General features: G+C 45.3%; 1 protein-coding gene across 1 annotated transcript in view; it reads left to right on the forward strand.

Moving 5' to 3' along the window:
• Nucleotides 1-22695, forward strand: part of SMG1 (SMG1 nonsense mediated mRNA decay associated PI3K related kinase) — a 1471505-nt gene extending 1448810 nt beyond the window's left edge. Inside the window, exons 62-63 of the mRNA XM_085628855.1 lie at nucleotides 19076-19182; nucleotides 20261-22695. Of these exons, the coding sequence (XP_085484981.1) occupies nucleotides 19076-19182; nucleotides 20261-20338 (185 nt within the window). The 3' untranslated portion in view covers nucleotides 20339-22695. The remainder of the gene's footprint in view (nucleotides 1-19075; nucleotides 19183-20260) is intronic.
• Nucleotides 22696-22927: the final 232 nt, after the last annotated feature.

Genomic DNA, 22927 nt, shown 5'->3' on the forward strand with positions numbered 1-22927 from the left:
GAACTCTGGAACCTCAATTTTGGCAGGGCAATGATGTGGCTGAGCGAGAAAGTAAAACTATGGGCTTCCCTGCCACTGTCACTAACTGGGCGGATTGCATTGGCAAAAATGGTAGTACTACCAAAATTCCTTTATTTATTTGTTAATGTACCTATTCCGCTTACGGCGCACTTTTTTGCCGCTCTGCGGTCACAGTTGGTGGCACTGGTATGGGCAGGTGGACAGGCCAGAATAGTGTGGGACACACTAGTTCTGCCATTGCGACAGGGAGGCCTGGGTGCCCCGGACATGAAATTGTATGCCCTCTGTGCGCAGGCACAGTTCCTGCACTTCTGGACCCACCCTACCCCCTATCAGCCCCATGTGGCGGTGGAGCGAGATGTGGTGGCGCCCCTCCCGTTGGGTGTAGCGATCTGTGCCAAGGCACGGCGTCCTAAGGCAGATGTAGATACAGCTGGGATGCTGCAATGGGTGTGGGAGGAATTGCGTAAGAAGGCGAAAGTTCCATTGTTGTATGCTCCATCGCTCCCTCTGATGCATAACCCGATGCTGCCCTGTGTCGCTGACGGAATAGCCAGGCACCTCGCTGACAAGATGCACCTTCGCACTTTTGCGGACCTTTTCCCCGATGGCAAGTTTATGCCTGCTCCGGTGCCGGAGGAGGGAGGCGTGGTGCCATTTTCCGAATTATTCCTGTATCACAAACTGCGCGCGGCATGCCGGACGCTCTCTGAAGAGTTCCCGGAAGCGCCACCGGTCTTTAAGGCCTTGGAAGCTGTGGTGGGGTCCCCGTCTCCCCGGAAGTTGATAACTCGTATTTACAGCCAGATGCAAAACAAGGAACTGGCGGAGGTGCCCAAGTCTATGTTGTCTTGGAATGAGGAGCTCCAGCCTGGGCTGACTGAGGAACAGTGGGAGTTTTGCTGTGGGCAGCTCACTGCGCTCTCGCCAAACTACAGGTTGCGTCTCATACATTTTAAATATCTGCACCGTTTCTACAGAACCCCCGTCAGCCTCAAGAGGATGGGGCTGCGTGAGACGGATGACTGCTGGCGTTGTGGGTTTGCCTCGGCCTCCTTTTTGCACGTAGCATGGTCATGCCCGAGGCTGGAGGAATATTGGGCTCGGGTATTTTTATTCATCAACCAGATTGTAGGCCGCCTGGACGACCCCTCCCCCCTGCTAGGACTACTAGGCTATGTCAAAGACACTTCACCACAGCTACGCAAGTTGCATGCACTGCTCCTGCTGTTCGCTAAGAGGCGGGTGGCGATCCATTGGGGTAGGAGAAAGAGACCCACGGTGACGGACTGGCTAGCAGACGTAACGTATGGGCATACGCAGTTGACCACGTTTGGGGAGTTGCTACCGACTGCGTCGCGACCCCGCGACATCTGGGATCCATTTGTGAGCTGGGCTCGGGAACATCAGGCTGGGGAGGCGGAGGGGGATATGGTATGTGCATGAGCCCGGAGTGGTGGGAGGCGGGAGAGCCACGCGAAAGTCCTGTCCTTTCCAAACGCGATGGCCGAACCTGTTGGGCTGGAGTGTCCTTTGTTTGCCACACATGTTCTTCTCCATGGTTAGTTCACCCTGTGCACCAAGGTAGAGTGTTGCGACCCCTCGAGCTCCTGTATCCAGTTTAATGGCTTGTACTCCCTATTGCTACGGACATGTTGACTATTGCACGACGTATTTTTTCATATGGCACCAAGCAACAAATTATTTTGTAACACCATGACGATGCTGAATGGCAGGTTTGTTGGTTGTATTAGAAATGTTGAAAATGCTCAAAAAAAAATAAAAAAATAAATAAAAAAAAAGGACAACTGGAAGGAGAAACTCCTTGACCCCTCTTGGACCAAGGACTCTGCCTAGAGTTGACACCAGGACCAGTAGATCTCTCTCCAGGACCAGGGAAGCTGGTCGTCTTGCACCCCCTAAGGACCAGCTGAAGGAAGAGCTCAGCGTTTGCACCCAGAACGAGTGCTGCCCCAAAGGTAAAAGGAGAAAGGCTGGCACTGGGAGCCAGTGGAACTATTCCCTGCAAAGTTGGCCACCTTAGAGGCCTGAGGAAAAGGCTAAAGTGTGCCAAGGCTCACTACCACAGGCGAAATTAGTCCAAGATTAAGACAATCAGTCCAGCAGGGCCTTCAAAATGCAGAAAAGAAGGATGTGACTTTTATGCCCCCCCCCCTTGAAAAACAAACAAACTGGGGCATGTGGAGCTCCGCTGATGGTGTCTGCAAACCGTTCCACCCCCCACCCACCCTCAGGGGTGGGTCGTGGCCCAGAGTTAGACGAAAGTGGCATTTATCATTTATGAACCCTAGGATGTGGCTTACACGGGGCCCCCCTCATAGCTCCCGAGGCCTGGGGATCCCAAACCCATCATGGTTTTTGCACAAGGGGGCCCAGTACTCCACCTCCGGTCCCTGCCACAATAAGGTACAGAGGAAGCCTCCTCCCCAAGGAAGAGCCAAAGGGGCCCAGGACCCCATCTCTGGGACCCAGATGTGACCGGTGTAGTGGGAGCACTGTCATGCTCCCCTGAGAAGAGGAAGAGGGGCACAGGACCCAGTCTCAGGCCCAGGCCCCCAACAACAAAGGAGCCGGACGGGGCAGCTGCCTCCAGCCAAAGTAGCTGTGCATGATGCCCAAGTGCCCCCAAACAAATAAAAGTAAAAAGGCAAAAAGGAAGGTGCACCGCAGCAGTGAAAGAATGCGGCCTGATCCGCTCAGTAAAGATTCACACAACCACGACGGAGCACCCGATAACGCCCAGAAGTGTTGGGGGGGGGGGGGTTGCAGGAGCGCAGCAGATTCCCAGAAAACGTTTCATAAAATACTTACCCTAAGTTCGGAGGGTCTAAGAAAATATGCCCCTCTACCTGGCTTTATGCCTATAAATCAAGAACTCTTAAGGTTGCAACTTCTGTTACATAGTCAAGGAGTGCAGGGACCTCTATTGATTGGTCTTACGGCTACATGTTTGTGGTTTAATATTTAAGATTTTTTTTTTATTTTTTATTTTAGAAAGAACAGTGCTTCAAGCTAGGCCAGAAAGGTCCTAAGAAACAGCAAATAAAAGCTGCTCAATTACAATAGTATCTAAACTTATAGTCCTAGGCATATGGGGTCAGTTGATGCCCAGAGAAGCAAAACATAACGTTAAACAATTTCTTGAAAGACATTAATGTCGGGGCACACATGCGCTTTCGCAATGCAAAAAGATTTTATTACAAATGATACAGCAAGGCTGTTTATAAGAAATATAGTTAAAGTGCTCACATTAAGAGTGAAAACAAGCGTGAAGTGTCAAGTGAGGGTGACATTTAAAATATATACATCGCATTGACAACATGTTTATATGCTTTATTTAACCCCTTCAGCGCTGCACGGATTTCCGCGCCGTGCTGAAGGTTCTGTACGCGGGCGGGGCCATGACGGAGCGGTTCCGTCATGCGCACAGCGTAACCGACGCTCATGACGGAACCGCTCCGTCATGAGCGTCGAAGGGGTTAAACATGTTATTACTGACAGTAATGATTATTCCTGAAAGGCTGCAATGCTTTATTAATTATATTATGTGCATACAGTTGCAATGCTTTATTACTTATAATGTTTGCAGATTGATAATGGTTAATGAAGTCGGTGATGGAATGATGTAATATGGCATGTGATTCTTGTCTTTAATTGTGGTAACATTGACATGATTTGGAGTGACACTCTCCTATACTGTTATATGCTACATTGTATGGGACTTGGGTACTACTATTGTGCAGTCATGACCCTTTAGAGGTCAATTGCAGTGTTATTGAAGATGTTTTCCACCAGTCTTGTGTATTTGTAAATGACTGCATATAAAATAGTGTGTGTAATAAATGTACTTTTACTTTTCTAAACAAAAAACACAGACTCGACAATTATTGAGTGCTGTTATTGTTTTCCGGCGAATGGTGATTAGTGCCCACACCATCTACCCTGAGTAGCCCTTGGACTGCACTGCTTTGCTACCCTGAAAGAGTCAAGTGCTACAATGTGTTATTTGGTTCTCAGTAAGAGGATGATTGTAGACTCATTACTTATGCAGGCCAAACAACTAATGGGCCATTTCCTTACACTCACCCTTCTAAGGCGGTGGAGAGACTCCCATCGACTGGACCCAGAAAGAGCGTTGTCTTTCTACATTGATAACACCCAGAAACAACGGGTGGAAGATCAACTCGTCATTGGTTTGATTAAAGCAATGAAAATACGAGCAGAAACGGACCATCTCCACATGGTCTACATTAAGTTCTGCTATGCATTGACCAAGAAACTACCACCTGTGCACTTTTGGGCTCATTCCACCAGACCCAAGGTGACCACTGTGTCAACTCACTGAGTCCCCGTCCAGGACATCTATCGAGCTGCTATGTAGGCATCTCTGTACACCTTTACCAAGCACTTCTGCCTGGACTGTCCTGTCCATCATGACAGGCACTTTGCCCATTCGGTTCCCCAGTACTTCTTGGTCTAATCTGCTTGTAGACCCTCCTCTGGGGAGGTATTGTTTGGGTATCTATTCTAAGTTTAGGAATCTGCTTCTAGAAGTCCCTATATGAAAGAGACATCTAGCTGCAGATTCATTACTTTAGAATCCTCTCCGGGCACGAGACTCAATATATTCCACAGCACACCCGCGCACTGGCAGAAGGAATCGCGCGACTGTATCCACGTCTTCCACTGGATATGACGTTGACTAAGACCATATTAATCCCTCGTCGACACACTGAAGTCAGTTCCTTCTTTTCTGCACTTGCAATGCTGATCTGTAGCAGTTAAGGGAAGTTGTTCAGGCCCATCTCGATGCCTTGTCGTCCCTGGTGCTTCAGAGTCCGTTTGGCCAGTGACTGTGGCTCCGATGGACATCTGTCTCATTCCTATTTCCGATGTTAAGACGATGCAACGGCGTCTGGTGGCACCAACAGGATCTTCTTCTTTGATGGCTCCATCTGGTGTTATTCAGCCCTTGTCTCTCTTTCCTATGGGAATACACAGTTTTGCAACTGAAGTAGAAAATATTGAGGTCCTAAACCCTGCGCAAAATGCCGTCCAACCTCCTGTGGAGGAAAATTGGCTAACTGAACTAAGGGAGGTTAGTGGATTAGAGTCCTCTCCAGTTTCAGATTTGCTTTCTCCACCTGATATGGCAACAGAAGAAAGTTCTTCCTTCGCTGAAATATTAAGGAGAGTAGCTGTGGTGTTGGATTGCTAATTTCCATCAGTGGCATTATCCACATATCCTTTGGTGAATATTCGTCATCAAGGCGAAATGGGAATGGAGCCCGTGCTCCTTTTTAATGAGTCCCTGTTTGTCCTGCTATTGGGAGCTTGAGCGAAACCCCTGTTGGGGCCCCTCTTTGTCTCCTGTGACATACCACTAGAAAAGGACTGGTGGTTCAAGCTGCTACAGCTTCTTCAGACCCTAATGCCCTTCCTTTGGTTCCATCAGGCAAAGAATCCAGATGGTTAGAAAGTTGTGGGAGGAATATAGTGTTCGAGGCATGTGGGCTGCTGAATTCATATCTGTGCATAGATCGCCGCCTAGTGTTGGGTCCGGATGATTGCACATTGTTGTCCTGGAAGAGTCTTCGAAGTATCATGAGATAGGTGGCTCCTCCCCTGGACTACGGTGCGCATGGGCATCCTCTCCATCCTTAGATTGTTTTTTTCCGCCATTGGGTTCGGATGTGCTTATCTTAGCTCAAGTTCGGAAACTTTAGTTTAAGGCCAAAAGGCCTTTAGATCTCGTCGGTATTGTTCGCGTTCGGTATCGACCAGTTTATTTTGTGTTTTAGTACCTTCTTCACGCTTTTCGGATCCGCTTCGGTCCGAACATCGTTCACCGCTCGACGATGGAATCGAGGACTCCTTTCAAGAGATGTCCTTTATGCCATGCGAAATACCCACACGTCGATGTCCATCCGGTGTGCAACAAATGTCTCTCACCGGATCATGATGAGTCGAAATGTATGGCCTGCGCCCGGTTCCGCTCGAAGAAGACTCTGCGGAATCGACGGGCAGCGAGATTGGAGGCACAGCAATCGGCGCCTGCCCCGGTCAACATCTTCAGCACTGAGGATGAGGAAGCCGAGAGCGTAGAAGACATAGACTCCAGCTACGCTTCCGAACATGAATCCCGATCGGAAGACGATGATGAGGTGATCTTCGAGGACGATGACGTCGTCGACAAGGTAGGAGACTACAATGAGGCCCTTGGGGCCGAGGAAGATAGCTCCAGCGAAGAGCTAGGCCAACCCGTCGATACGGAGGCCGAAAGACAAAGTCGTCAGAAGGCTCAGGTCGAGGGATCGCCTACGGACCTTACCCAAGATCAGTCACACAGTTCTTCGGCCCCGCCTCAAGGCCCGGCCTCGAACATTTCACAGGAGCCATTAATATCGAAGACGACTGGATTTCCTTCAGTGAAACCGAAACCGTCCGTCGCACCGGGTACATCGAAACGGAAAGTGAAACCGGTTGCGATCGGATCGAAGGCCTCGAAGCCCTCCACTCCTTCGACGCCGGCACAGGTCATCGGCACCGAACACACCAAAAGAGATTTCGGTGCCGAGCTCACCACGATGGGTTCCGGCGCCGAGCCAAAGAAGAAGGCCCTCGGTCCCCACAAGGCGCCTTGGCCTATGGCACCGAAGATTACAGCCCAACCCACCAAGGTTAAGGTGGTCGATCCGTCTGCGTCGACATCAAAGGGTGCGGCGCCTGCCAAATCATCGGCTCCGAGGAGCGTCGATACCCACCTTCGGATCGACGACCCAAAGACTGGGAATAAGTCGGATACCGCTTTGACGCCTGCCTCCAAGGTGCCTATCGGTTCCAAAGTGCCATCTGCGTTCACCCTGCAACAGGTCTCAGCGTCGTTGCAACGCATCAGGGACCGGGCAACCCTCCAACCTACGTCGGGTCCCGAAACGCACAAGGCCGCAAAAGCACACTCGGAGCCGGCGCACATCATATTTGGATTGCCGCCGCCCAAGGCACCGAAAATGTTCGAAATTCGGACACGTGTCCACCAAACACAGTCACTATCCACTGGACAAATCGATATCGAGCCTTCACAGGCACACTTTATCGACGCCGACACTGGTAGGCTGATGCTCCGTAAGCGGAAAATCACACCAGAGAAGGGTTTGGACTCATACAAGATTCCCTTGAAACAAAAACTGCCGGCAGGTTCCGCACCAGTGCTTAATGAAACCTTTCAACCCTTCCTTCAGGGCCCACCGTCTTTTTCTCCTACGCATTCAGAGGCAGACGCCGGAGAGGACTATATAGGGGATGATACCACCTACCCGTTGGATATCGATCCTGATGATCACATGCAAGACCCAGATCAGGCATGGGATGACCCCACCGACCAGGGTAACGCACCAGATACTCCTGACACGCAGCTTTACAATATAAAGACATCTCCCACAGAGGACTCTGCTGCCTTTAATGCCCTCATAGAACGGGCTGCTGCCAATCATGGAGTGGAACTCCATTCTGACACTGTAGAAGAAGATTTCTTAGTGGACACTTTCGCCTCCTCTGAGAAAACCGTCAAAACTCTGCCAATGTTGAAGGGAGTTCTAAAACCTGCAAAAGACATTTTTAAAGAAACAACCAGGGCACGGGTGCTGAACCCCAGAATCGAAAAGAAATACAAGCCTGCACCCGGAGACCCTATGTACATTAGGGGTCAGTTACCTTTAGACTCCATGGTTGTTGCTAATGCTCGCAAACGAGCCCATTCACAAACAACGGGTGATGCTCCTCCCCCCGACAAGGAGTCCAAAGTGCTGGAGACATCAGGCAAAAGGATAGCAGCGCAAGCGGCAAACATCTGGCGCATTGCTAACACACAGGCACTCCTGGCCCGTTATGATAGGTCCCACTACAACACACTAGAATCACTGCTACAACATTTGCCAGATGAATACAAAGAGGCAGCAGAGCTCCTTATCAGAGAGGGACAACTCCTTACAAATGCGTCCATCAAATGCGCACTGGATGCAGCCGACACTGCAGCAAGGGCGATAAACACAAGCGTCGTGTTGAGGATGCACGCATGGTTGAGAATCTCAGGCTTCAAGCCTGAGATTCAGAACAATATCTTAAATCAACCGGTCAACCCAGACTATTTATTTGGCCCTGAAGTTGACACTACCCTCGAAAAAATTAAGAAAGACACTGAAACTGCAAAATCAATGGGGGCTCAGCAGTCGCAGCAGTTTCGTAGTGGCTCCTTTCGTCGTCCCGGGAATAGAGGAGCAGCTAGAGGTCAGGGGTCCCAGCAGCAGTACAATAAAGGGGGCACGCAAAGTACCTATGATAAAACCACTAGAGATGATTATCGTGGAAGGCAGAGGACGTGGGTACGGCAACACCAGGTCCTCCCCCAAAAACAAACCGTGACGCCTTCTCCCTGCCCCCGACCACATAACACCTGTCGGGTGGAGACTCCAGCAGTTCCTGTCAGTCTGGAAAACCATCACCACAGACAGGTGGGTCAGGGACATTATCCAGTACGGTTACTGTCTAGAATTAACTTCCACTCCACCCAACATACCGCCAAAGCACCGTCCTATGTCCGTAGAGCACTTGGCATTATTGCAGCAGGAGGTACTAAGTATGCTGCAAAAAGGTGCAATAGAAGTCGTGCCCGTCAACCAACAGGGGACAGGGGTGTACTCTCTGTACTTCTTAAGCCCAATAAAGGACGGTTCTCTCAGACCTATACTAGACCTGAGACCCCTCAACCACTACATTCTATCAGAGCATTTCCATATGCTCACCCTACAGCAGGTTCTCCCGCTCCTCAGTCAGGGAGACTTCCTAGCCACACTGGACTTGAAAGATGCGTATTTCCACATACCCATACACCCATCGCACAGAAAATATCTCAGGTTCACTATTCAGGGGCATCACTATCAGTTCAAAGTTCTCCCCTTCGGAGTAACGACGGCACCCAGGGTCTTTACCAAGTGCCTAGCAACAGTGGCGGCACATCTACGAAGACAGCACATTCACGTCTTCCCTTACCTGGACGACTGGCTTGTTCAGGCAAAGTCAGCCCAGCAATGTGCCAGCCACATGTCCCTCACCATTCACCTTCTTCACAGTCTGGGATTCTCACTAAATTACCCAAAATCACATCTCCAACCCGCACACGTACAACAGTACCTGGGCGTGACCATAAACACTCTGGGAGCCACAGCTCAGCCAAATTTGGTGAGGATCAACAGCATGCAACTGCTGATCTCAAAGTTCAAACCTCAACACTCCCTTCCTGCACGAGTGTTCATGCAGTTGATAGGCATGATGGCCTCCTGCATTTTCATAGTCCCGCACGCGAGACTACATATGCGCCCGCTTCAGGAGTGCTTAGCACGTCAATGGAATCAGGCTCACGGGCAACTAAAAGACCTAGTGTTGGTGAGCGGTCGGGCATACAACTCTCTGCATTGGTGGAATCCACAAAACCTTTGCAAGGGCCGACCGTTCCAAGAGCCTGTTCCACAAATAATACTGACAGCAGACGCCTCTCTCCAGGGTTGGGGAGCTCATGTACTCACTTACACAGTGCAGGGACTATGGACAACGCAACAAAAGAAGATGCACATCAATGTTCTGGAACTGATGGCAATCTTCCTAGCCATGAAGGCATTCAAAGTACACTTGTGCAACAAAGTCGTGTTAATCCGGACGGACAACATGACTGCCATGTACTACATACAGAAGCAGGGAGGAACACACTCTCCACAGTTGTCTCATCTGGCTCAGAGCATGTGGAAGTGGGCCATTCAGAGGAACATATCCCTCATGGCGGAACACCTCCCCGGCAAAGAAAACCAGATGGCGGATCTGCTCAGCAGACACAGCCACCAGATGCACGAGTGGGAGCTACATCCGTCAATACTCCAACCGTACTTCCAACAGTGGGGTCATCCAGAGATAGACCTATTCGCCACAAGGGAAAACGCAAAATGCCAAAACTTTGCCGCCAGGTTCCCGCACCCACAGTCGCAGGGCAATGCGATATGGATGAACTGGTCAGGCAGATTTGCGTACGCTTTTCCCCCAGTGCCATTAATACCTCTAGTGGCACGCAAACTGCGACAACACTCACTGACACTCATCCTAGTTGCTCCAACATGGGCACGCCAACCATGGTACACCACCTTTCTAGAACTTTCCGTGGTGCTGCATCAAAGGCTGCGGATCACACCCGCACTTTTAACGCAGAACCATGGCGAAATTCAGCACCCAGATCCGCAACAGCTGAACCTGGCAATCTGGCTCCTGAAGTCTTAGAGTTTGGCTACCTAAACCTGCCACCTGAATGTATGGATATCATCAAGGAGGCCAGAAGACCCACAACCAGAGCTTGCTATGCGGCTAAATGGAAAAGGTTTGTCATTTACTGCAACAACAATGACATTAACCCGCTGGATGCATCCATTCAAAACATCATCTGTTACCTCTTACACTTATACCGATGCAATCTGGCATACAACTCCATACGTATACATTTAACCGCGATTGCGGCCTATCTTCAAAACAGGCAGCACCTCTCTTTATTCAGAGTGCCTGCCATCAAAGCCTTCTTAGAGGGACTCAAACAAGTGATTCCCCCAAGACACCCACCGGCACCTGTGTGGAACCTCAATGTGGTCCTCACCAGACTAATGGGTCCACCTTTTGAACCTCTCCATTCATGTGAGATTCAATTCCTCACCTGGAAAGTAGCTTTCTTAGTGGCAATCACGTCGTTAAGAAGAGTTAGTAAACTCCAGGCACTAACCATTCAAAAGCCATTCATACAGGTTCACGCAAACAGAGTTGTACTACGTACCAACCCCAAATTCATGCCTAAAGTGAAATCGCAGTTCCACATGAATCAGACTATTGAACTGCCTGTTTTCTTTCCGAATCCGCAAACTGTCGCAGAGAGAATGCTCCATACCCTAGATATAAAGAGGGCCCTCATGTACTATATAACAAAGGATTTTAGGAAAACAAAACAACTTTTCGTTGCCTTTTCTCCACAACACAAGGGCAACGCTATTTCCAAAGCAGGGATAGCCAGATGGATCGTTAAAGGTATTCAAATTTGCTATCAAAAGGCTAAACGCACATTAACGATTCCCCCACGAGCCCACTCAACACGAAAGTTAGGGGCGTCCATGACTTTCCTAGGAAACATTCCTTTACAGGAAATAGGTAGAGCAGCCACATAGTCCACTATACATACATTTACCAAACACTACTGTGTAGATGTACACTCCAAACAGCAGGCAGCTGCAGGACAGGCTGTTCTCAAAACTCTTTTTCAGACTGCTGCAGCTGGCACGGGCAGCCGCCGCTAATGGAGGGACTGCTATATAATCTATGCACAGATATGAATTCAGCAGCCCACATGCCTCGAACTGAATATGCTACTTACCAGTATGCATCTGTTCTTGGCATGTAGGGCTGCTGACATTCATATCGCCCACCCTCCTCCCCGGCGCCTGTAGCGGCTGCAGCACTCACAATTACTGTATAGCATGGTCATCACTTACTGTATCTACTCCATCACTGCCACAATGGCGAAAAACAATCTAAGGATGGAGAGGATGCCCATGCGCACTGTAGTCCAGGGGAGGAGCCACCTATCTCATGATACTTCGAAGACTCTTCCAGGACAACAATGTGCAATCATCCGGACCCAACACTAGGCGGCGATCTATGCACAGATATGAATGTCAGCAGCCCTACATGCCAAGAACAGATGCATACTGGTAAGTAGCATATTCATTCTTCTGTAAGCTTGGCTTTGAGGTCTCTAAACACTATGTGTTATGGGCAGGTTGTATCCTGCTTTATTGGACTCTGTGGCGCCGAAGCTGCCTTCTCTGTCAGAGGAAGCCAGAAATGAGTTATTGCAGGTGGTGCGAGATGGCCGGCAGGCGGCGAGATTCACATTCAAATGTAGCATGGACACCACTTATTCTGGGGGTAGAGCTGTGACTCAGTCAGTTGCTCTGCCCAGGCATGCATGGCTGCATCAGTCTAGGTTTTCGGATCCGGTGCAGGAGATCCTTAAAGATATACTGTTTGGTGTCCATTTGTTTGGTGATCAGGCTGATTCGGCCTTTCAGAGATTCAGAGCTGGTTGATCTGATAAGTCCACTTAAGGTATTTTGTAAGCTTGAGTCTGGGGTTCGGTCTAATGTAGAGAGGTATATAAACAACTTAGTTCTGTTCTATTCCATCTGGTACGTCTGGGGTGGAGTTTTGCTTTATGCAAAGGTTTTTTGCTTGGTGTTTTTAGTCCTGGACATTTGGGATTACGCAAGTTTTTTTCCACGATGAGCGATTTTTAAGCAGGGCCTAGAGGCAGCACGCATGCGCTGCTCTGCGAGGCATGCTGTAATCTTTCTGTGGGGTTTGAATACAGCCACCACCTGCCCACTGCTTTTCATTGCTTGCTTGGTCCGCCTTTACAATAAGTTTTCATTTCTTCGTTTTTTGTGAATAGAGTACATTTATCCCGCCTCGTGGCTGTTTGGTCCCGCCCTGGCTACTGGCCCTGCTACATGGACCCTTGCGCTATCAGCCATATTTTTTGTTTGCGTGCACTAATTTTCCTTTTATCCCTCTCCTCAATGTGTGCTTGCTGGCACAAGGCGCTGCTTGCAGTTCCCTCAATCTACCCCTGCCTTCCCCCAACTTGGTAATTTCCAGTGTCATTGTTCTATAATTGCACCTTGTCACGCCATTCTGTGCTTCCATGGTTCCGTCTAGTTTTATATTACTGTGCACGTACGTGCAGAATGTATTTTTGAATGCTTGCTCTGTCAGAACCTTCGCTTAAATCACGCTTGCTTATGTTTTATTGTGAAACTAAAATGTCTGTTGTTGTGCTCCAATCACTTTCTGATGTTCCGAAGGCAGGTACGTAGAAACCCCCTGAAGTGATAAGGAAGGTTTGGCTCAATCTCTGATTTCGCCATCTGAGTCCCCGGCACACTTGGTATCAGTCTTTTGCCTGGCATGCATGACTGTGGGAGCACACATGTAACATGTGCACTGAGAGTGACTGGCTGCAGCAGGTGTAAACAGACAGGCTCACTCAGGTGAAGCTGAGCCACTGTTGTGAGCAGTTTAAAAAGATGCCTAGTAGCAGTGTCGGGGGGAGAGGGGGGTTCTAACCCTGGTTCTATATTGTTATTGGATGTGACATGAGATTGCATCTATTCCTGCAGCTTCCCTCATGATGCTGCAATAGTGAAGGCTATGCCTGGGCTTTTGAAACACGAAACAGATGGTACAACAGGGCAGACCCCTTCTTCTGCCCCTAGTTGACCTCAATACACACGACCTACCTCGTCCCAAACTCATGCTAGAGTCTTGTGACAACTCGTGGTGGGCATCACAGTATTCAAAAGCCTCTGTAATCCCGTTAATTTTGGATTTCCAAACTGGTATCAAGTTCTTTCCTTGTTTTATCAATGGGACTCCGTGACCCTAATGGCTCCTCAACATCTGTGTGCATTTTGAGGTTTCGATTCAGCAACATGCTTTCTCGCACACCAAAGAACATTTCATCTTATCACCTCAGTTTTAATACCTCTGCACTACTTCCCCTTTCATCATTCCTCCCATTACAAACTACTGTATTTCATGCTGACCACTCGGATAAATCTGAGAACCTGCTGCAAAAGAAATTTACAAACTCAAAAGGTACTATGACATGCACCTCCCTGATTGTCAGGCTTCAAATCAAAAAATCTCAAGAACACATCTGTAAACAGAAATTGCCTTCATATGCTGCCAGGTGATAAAATAATCTTTCCCTGAAACAAAGACATACCCCTTCCTTACAGAAGTTCAGAAGGGACCAGACTAGTTACTGCTTCACCATCTCCACTTACTTGTAAACTAATCTGTAAATTGATACTTGTATAGCGCACTACTCACCCGCAAGGGTCTCAAGGCACTTGTACGAATACCGCTGTGGTACCCATCCTGGCTTTCCCAGTGAGGTGTCCACTCCTGGGCACCCCCAAGGTGGAGGCCAGGCATCCTTAGCGTTGTGGGGGCCGTTGTGGAGATTAAGCAAGCTATTGCCCAGAGTTGCAGAGTGGGACTCCATGATTGGAATAGGCACCGAGGCGAGAATTGTCAGGTCCGTGGAGTTTTGAGCCCAAGACCCGCCGAGGAGGGGAATTGAACCCTGGACCCGGGCCAGACCTCTGCATCTGGGTCTGCCGCTCTAACCATTGAGCCACACTTCTCCACAATCTCCCCTTGTTCTCCACATTCCTCACATCTCTTTCAGTATAATGTACATGCATCTGCTTATGTGTGTCCCCAACATGCTTCTGTAGTCCAACATTTTTGCACATAATCCTCCGCTTCTCTGTTGGGCCTATGTTTGCTCTGTATAAATACCCACAATAAAGTAAGCAAATCTGTATCCATTGTTGATTCTGGTGGAAAGAATTTATAGTCTGGAGAATGTGGCTTCACAGGCATATACCATAGAAAATGCATCTTTTGTAATTTCATCATTTTTTTCCTTACCTTCCTGCAGAGCGGCAAGCTTGTGTGTTTTAATTTCTCAGAACTAATAGAAATGTCACATTTCTACCAAAGTCACACCTACCTTTCAAAGAGCTGTTGTCCTATACATAAATACACTTGAACGCCAATTATTCCCTTTGTCAATACGACCTTGCAGCATATCTCGCTATGCTGTGGTTTCAACGAATTCTGTGGGAAGCGCTTCCTCAGTCTCACACTGTGTCAAATAAAAGTAAACACATGCATGACGTTATCTCCATCTAGTGGTATGTCATTGTGGGTCACCTCAGAAATTTGTGTGAAGTACAGGATTTTAATTTTCATGCTTTAAGCCACACCTTTAACTACAAAGGCCACTACTCTTGGAAATAATTCAGTCACCCTTCTGTGACCACTTTCTACCTTTAAAAATCTCCCAACTTTTTCATTCACCAAAACCCCCTCAGTTCTCATCACGTTCTATGCACTTTGTCACTTTCACACACATGCACTATATCTATGTCCGTCTCTCGTTTTCTTCTCTCAGCTCTTTTCTGCTCAATCTCACTCCACATAATTTCAATGCGCTCAATTCCACATAATTTCTATCCACATATTTCCACTGCACACCGTGCAACATAATTCCACTACACAAATCCTTTCCATACTACACAATTCCACAACTTGCAATTCCAATCCAACCCACACAATTCCACTCCACAGCGCACAATTCCACTCCACACCACATACATCCACTCTAAACCACAACACAAACATCCACTCCAAACCACGACACATGGGTAAAAGACATTGATATTTATAACACCAATACCTCTAACTCTCATAAATGCAAGACCAATTTGCATTGCAAATGCTTGTCTTGGTTATTGTGCTAGCCGCAGAATGGCTGGACTCTGTCGTTGACAGTTTTTCAGTGTTCAATTTGTGTTGTGTTTTTTATGTTGAGCCCAGTTATGCAGGTCTTACAGTTGATTTACTCTGGAGAAGAGTTCAAACTCAGGAGTGATACCCTTATGGTATATACTATACTCTATGTGGAGTATTGTTTATATGCTGTCGTGAGCATCTTAAAATGTACACACACACACACACATTAATATAAATGTGTGTGTTGAGTAGGGTTTGCTCAGCTTATGCAAATTCTATTCTCAAGCTTGATTGGGCTGAGTTCTACTCTGTGTACGGGTAGATCAGTGAACTTTGGTACCATTGTTTGGTACTTTTGAATTTGTACCCTAGTGGAATCTTAGGGTATGTGATTTGTCCTTCAGTGAGAGGCTTATGTGCAAACACTTTCATAATACGCTTGGAAATATGAGAAAGTGTCTATTATGTTTTTGTATGGTATGGCAATAAAGTGTCTATCCCAAAATTCCTCCTGATATGTCTTGGGGGTGGGGTGCATAGCTGGTAGACTACATTATTGTTTGTGGCTTCTGTTTTTTTCCCTAGTACATGTCTTTCATTCACGGGATAGATGAGGTTCTCTACAACTGCTAGATGTAGAGCATTTTTATCCAAACGCTTAACTTGTGAAGCTTTGTCGTATATATTGCTCTTAAGAGCCTGTCTTAGGGCCAGTGCTGTATCGCATGTTCATGTTCTCTTAGCATGATTAATTAGTTTACTTTTCTGGTACTATATTATGTGATTATAGGTCTTCAGGCAGATTTACTATCTTAAGTGGTTCTATTCCTTCCATTGGAAAAGGTTATTTAATGTTTGGCACTTTCTGGATTGTCATAACGCAGTCCGTTATTACTAAAGATTTTTTCTTTGTTTCTGAACATTTCCCTCTAATTGTGTACCATTTCTTCTCTTCAAAGAATTAATATCGGTTGATCCCTGAGGGGGCGAGGCTTCGGCCTCGTAATTTCTACCTTTTGTTGAAAACCTTTATTTCTGCCATTCAGGATCATTGCTCTCTTAAAGGTCAATTCCTTTCATTGTCTACCTGTCTATAGTTGCTGATAGACCACTCTTTTCCTTATTCCTGTCTTTAGAGCCTGTAAGTTGGATTCACGCATTGCGATGTGTAGTTCCTAGAGGGTTAGACAAATTAATGTTCACCATTCTTAGTGGTCATATTCTTTTATTTTGGAATCCTTTTTAAAGTTTTAAGTTTTTTTTTTTTTAACAGAACATCGGTAGATGGTCTCTATTCATAAAGTGAGGTCTTGTGCAGTTCTTGGTTTTATTTAGATCATCAAGATTCTTTTTGTACTTGATGTCTTATTTAATTTTATGCTACCATTGTTTAATGATGGTCTTTTAGGCAACTTGCATTACTCTGATGGGTTGGATGTTGTTGCTTTTCTAAGGGTATGATTCCGCTCTAGTTACACAATGTTATGTCCCTTTTGCCTACGGATTATGCGTCTCTATCTTTCAATCTAAATTTTCCTTTGTTGATACATAGGCATTTAATTATTTTACTCCTATGTCTCCATATAGATATCTACTTTTGTATATAGGGGATATTCTAGAGGTACTTGTACATCTCTAGTTCTTTTTCCTATAGAAGGACTGCTTTTATGTCAATAGGTTCTAACATTGTCTTTTGACTTTTTTTTATGTGAACATTTGTTTTCTCCATGGGGGTTGTATTTTCTCTGTGTAGTTTACAGAACAGTCCTGACCTTTTATGGTTTACAGGTGTTGTTCAGTGGCACAGCCAGCTGTTCTCGATTTTACAGGGTTGAACATGCTGATAGAGCTTGAGTATATGACCAAATAGTTATGGATGAAGTCTTATTGCCTTGGGTAATATCTTCCCAAATGTTTTTATTGTCCTATAATGTGTGCTACTGTGGTTCTGTACACAGGTATTGTGAGGTGAGAACTTAGAAAGCAGTTTTGTCTTACTGACATGGGTATGTTATTCCCATGGTTTAAATGTTGTGTGACTTTATTTACCTACGGCCCCTTCTTGGGGACTTTATATGGTGGGGTATGTTTCTGCTCACCTATGTTAATAAAACATTCCGGTCTCTTCTCTTGTTCTGGCCGGGTTGGACTTAGTAAAAGTCTTTTCGTGGTTGCATGTTGCAGACCCTCCTCTGGTGATGGTATGGCTTCGGCATTTGTTTCTAAAGTAGGGAATCTGCGTCTAGATGTCTCTATCAGATGAACAAGTTACTTACCTTTGGTATTGCCTTATTTGGTGGAGACAGAATCTAGCCACAGATTCCTTAACGATCCTCCCCGCTCTGTGAACTGGGTCCTTTTGGGACTCAATTATTTTGTTTTGGTCTTACACATGAAAAAAAACAAAAGGCGAGGAAGAACCCATTGATTATAGGATAGAAGTTCTCTTTTATCTCAGGGTTATTGTTAGGATATTCATTTACTGAATTATTGTTAGGAATTCGTTAATTTGACACAAGTGTCTTTTGTTTCAGCATACTGGTTAATAGACAGTTTCTATATGTGGCTCAAAGTTTTGAGTGCCGAAAATAGAAAAGAAATTGACGTCATCGCGACGGAGTTATATGGACACAGTCGATGTCTTATCCGGTGTACGATGTCGATACCGATTCGCATGACTCCCTCTGCTGGTGCTCGGATGTGCTGTGGAAAAAAATTCTGGATCAATTCTCGCTCCTGGGGAGGATTCTAAAGTAAGGAATCTGCAGCTAGATCCTGTTTCTACCAGATGAGGTATTACTGAAGGTAATTAACGTGTTCATCAGATGAACAAGTTACTTACCTTCGGTAACGCCTTATCTGGTAGAGACTTCATCTAGACGCAGATTTCTTACTACCCTTCCCAGCATCTCTGTTTAGTCAAACCGGTATTCCTACCTAAAAGGTCCCTGTAGGCCCTTAGTTTCTGCACACTGGTAAATCAGCCTTCTGGCGTGACTACATGCTTCTGGCGTGGAAAGAGTCACATAACGAAACTGTCAGCCCACTGTGATGGCACCCATTTAGGCACCTATTGGCACGCAGAGGTATTACTGCTCAAGATTTTCCGGGTTCAGTCCAATGCCTGGGGACTATTCTAAGGTAAGTTATCTATGGCAAAATTGTCACTACCAGATAAGGTGTTACCGAAGGTAAGTAACTTGGTCATTTACCCCATCTTTACTTTTCTTTAAATTTTTCATGACCTTCTATCTGGTCTGTCCCCTACTGCCAGTCTTCTTTGTGTGAATAGAGATCTTTGGCATGAGAATGTTTTTGGTTCAAGTGCTTTAAGCAGGAATTTGCTCTTTTTTATTGTGATAGGCCATTAATCCTGCTTCAAGCAATCTTGTTATCTTCGCTTTTGGTATTCATATTGTCAAATTCCTCTCATCTTCCCCACTCATATATGTGCTTTTGTGTTAGATTATGCTCAACTTGTATAATGTTCATCATATCTGTAACACAACATTTTTTTTAAAAAGTTTCTTAATTCTGCATGTGTTCGGCAACACTAATTTTAGTGTTTCTTTTGGTGCTTGGTTTTCAGCTGTGCAAGAAAGGAATTCATATGCAGTTAGTGTGTGGAAGCGAGTCAAAGCCAAGTTGGAGGGCAGAGATGTGGATGCCAACAGGAGGATGTCTGTTGCTGAACAGGTTAGTTTTATAGTTTTATATGTGCATCTCTGTTCTTCACAGTTGAAATTACTTATGCTTAATTTAACACACATAACACGCAAGTTGTGTATTTTACTGTATAGTGTGTGTTTGTGGGAGGTTGTGGTAGTTAATAGGGGAATTTCTAGAAAGTAATCATTTTAGCAGTCAATCATCTTAGGGACATTTTTCCTTGGTAGTCGCGGAGTATTGACTTGGCGTACGTTATGCATTCTTTATTCCCCTTCTATATTTTATATACCCTTTGATTTTAACTCTGAGAACCTAGCTTAGTTATTCGAGATTTACAAACCATGGAAAGATGATTAATGGTGAACTGTTTCACCCTATGTATCGTGGTGCAGGTGCATTGGAGGGAGAAAGCACAGATTCTTACCCTAACCCGTAGCATAACTTGTAAGTCTATTAAATATGAAATATTTTACATGGTATGGGAAGTTCTGAATTGGTGTGAGAAACTATCACATGGCCCAACAGCAGATGGTGATCTTAGTATAGGCATTTTCTCAAGATAGCCAGTCAGCCTTCACTTGCCTCCAGTGTAGTAATGCTGCCAACCTTCTGGTATCTACAAAAAATGAGCTGAGAATAATGGTGATTGACTTGGCTATATGTGGGTTACAAAAGAGTGTTACTTAATTCCAAAATTAATTAATATTATTTAAAATAGTTCTGCTGAGCAAATCCGGCCCCATCTCTAGTTCTCAAGACTCACACCTTGGTCAGATTTGTGGATTATTCAGCTTGAATTGTCATAGGAAAAAACTATATAACAATATCTGAGATGTATGTAAATTAACATTGGGAATATTCATATGAGATATTCTGACAGCCTGACCATGTGTGGCCCTTGGTGGTCAGAGATGGACACATCATGATGACCTATCATACTGTAGAATATGATTTGCATGGGTGGGTCTTGCCTTACATTTATAGAAGCTACTTTTGCAAAGTGTATCCGATTATAACAATTTGATTAAAGCTTACCCTGATGGACCTTGTATTTCCTTCAAAGTGATGATATTTTCTAAACACTTACCAAACTTTTTTTTTTTAGGTTGATTATGTGATTAAGGAGGCAACGAATCTAGATAACTTGGCTCAGCTGTATGAAGGGTGGACAGCCTGGGTATGAAAAGGAAGACTGCAGATCAGTCTGGATCAGCCAGGTCAGACGTCCACCAGAATCAACTCGGCCTCAGGCATCTACAGTATAGCCGCGCCACAGTCGGTGGCGATGCATTCTGGGGCTTAATCTGAGGTAACCTAGGAAATCCAGGTGGAGTGGGAAACGAATCCCGCAGGATAGCTGCACTCGGGGATATGCCAAACAAATGGTGTGCAACCCCCAGGGTCCAGAGAAGAAGCTCACCGTCGGGATAGCTCGAATGTCTTTCTGCTACAGAAGAACTGCAAATGTGTCAGGGGGGTTGGCCGCAGAAAGGAATTAATGTTTTGGAGACGGCAAGAGTGATATGGAACTCTACTCCTTGTGACCCTGTGTACCATTCAGGAAATTCAAACCCCTGTTATAAGAGCAACGAGATGGCGCCGTCAAGAAATCACAGGGAAGGAAGATTTGACGCGATAGGTTATTGTGGTTCTCTTGTTGCTAGACGGCAGCACTGTTTGAGATGACCAGCAACAGTGGGGTGGAAAGGCTAGGTGACACAGTATGGACGTTGAACTTTCACAAAGCGGCAAAGCTGTGTAACAGAAACACTACTTGTGATGGACTTTCAAGATGAAGAAAGAGCTTTTTTGTTTTGGTTTTTTTTCTCCAGAAATTCTTGTAGTTAAGAGCATTTCCAAATTTGCTTTTATTTCAAGCCTTGCATTTCACAAGCTCGTTCAACTTCCAGCTTAGTTTGTTTTGTAATTGGAAAAGTTCCAGCTGTACCAAAATAGCTTTCAAGGATTACTTTCAAATTTAGATGATCAAATGCAATTTGGTTATTTTTGTTACTCATGTCCTGTAATTGTATCATGTACAGTTTCCGAAAGTACTGTCTCTGTGCATTTGAAAAAATTGAACCTTAACAGGCATTTGATTTAATGTGCACTTTCCCGAGTTTGCAGTGTACATTTTTCATTTGTAATTTACATTTGTCCCTGATATCTCATTCTACTGTGATTGCTGACGTTTACTTCCTAAGAGTAGCTCTTCCAATGTAATCTTTACCTTTTTTAAACCAGCATAGTGTCTAGTAGAGTTTTACATTGTTGCCGACGGATAAACAATAAAGTGAAGTTTTGGTGGAGGTAGAGTGATATGCTTTTTAATTCACATGGTTAGTCATTATTGGTTTTAGGTCTTTAATTTTGGTGCCTCCACGCTACCTTTTAATATTCTGGTACAAGTAAACTGAAAATACATGCGTCATCAGACTTGCATTTAAAGCATTTGTAAACCCATTTGCTAAGTTTTCTTTTTTCTGTTTTGTAGATTTTGTAATTATGCCTTTTTAAGTGAACAGGTGGCCAGGTTTTATTCAAAACTCATATTTTAAATTCGTTTTTCTATATTCTGTTATTCAAGTCTAGGTTTTCTTTTACCTGGCTCCATAAAATGCACATTTAACGAAGACCGTTTTGAGCTCTCCCGACCTATGGTTGGGGGACTGGGAAGGATGTCTGGAAATTAGTTTGTATGGCCAATGCAATCGATAGGCAAACATATTAACTCCAAAGGTTGCATACATGCACGTTCATATGTACTGCTATCTTCCAGGTCAATAACTTAACCTTCCCTGCCGGTCCTCTCAGAATAGCCATACCTCCCAATTATACAGTTTTCACTTTAGCCACTCAGTTCCACCCTTCTATTGAGTTCAGTACTACAGTTTGACCATTAATTATTAAACGTCTAGTCCTTAACTACATACAATAAACAAATAAAAATTGTGTTCTTCTGCCTTATGTTATGCAGTCACAAGAGTTTTTAACATAGTCAATGAGAAACGAATTAATAAACTGGAAAGCAAAGCACAGAAAAACATGCCCTTATTACAAATGGCAACAAAATGTAGTTTCGCTGTTAAAACTTTGAGTACATACCCTATTTCTTGACGCGTGCATACTGACGTCCTCGGCACACTTAGTGTCTGCTAATACGTGCCAGTTTCTGTGTATTCAAAAGTAAATGGCTGCAGCTTTAACATATTTGATCTCGCCTGCCTTTACCATATAGTGTACTTTGGGAAAGACAGTATATGCTGTAATGAAGTATGCAGGATGTTTGTTTCTCAGCAGACAGGACACATAAGTTGTTGCTGTGCCATTTTACTTTGCTTCGTTTATGAATATTTTTACTGAAACAATTTGTAGAAATACCAGAGAGGAACAGCATTGCACGTTTTATTTCTTGGAAGCTGTGGTGAATCGTGTGCTCCCAGGAATCTCATGTATTAAGCAACTTCTGTCCAGGAGGAAAAACACCTGCACAGAAATTGGTTCTTTATTGCATACTTGAATAAAATGGAATAAAATATTGATAGCTGTGGTGTTCTGTTTGTGTGATTGCTTTTTCCAGTGTTTGTCTTTTGTACTGTAAAACAGCTAACCCATGTATTTGTCGTACACTTGTCCCTCTGCAAATTGTTCACCTTAGATCTTTCCATAGACCTATCTGATCAGATATCAATATATTGCGCCAGAGCAGTTTTGCACCACCGCTTCAAATAGCTACTCCCCCAGGTATAATCCTTACACTGAACTCCTGCAA

Source organism: Triturus cristatus, chromosome 10 (assembly GCF_964204655.1).
Source record: "Triturus cristatus chromosome 10, aTriCri1.1, whole genome shotgun sequence".
Lineage (NCBI taxonomy): Eukaryota > Metazoa > Chordata > Amphibia > Caudata > Salamandridae > Triturus > Triturus cristatus.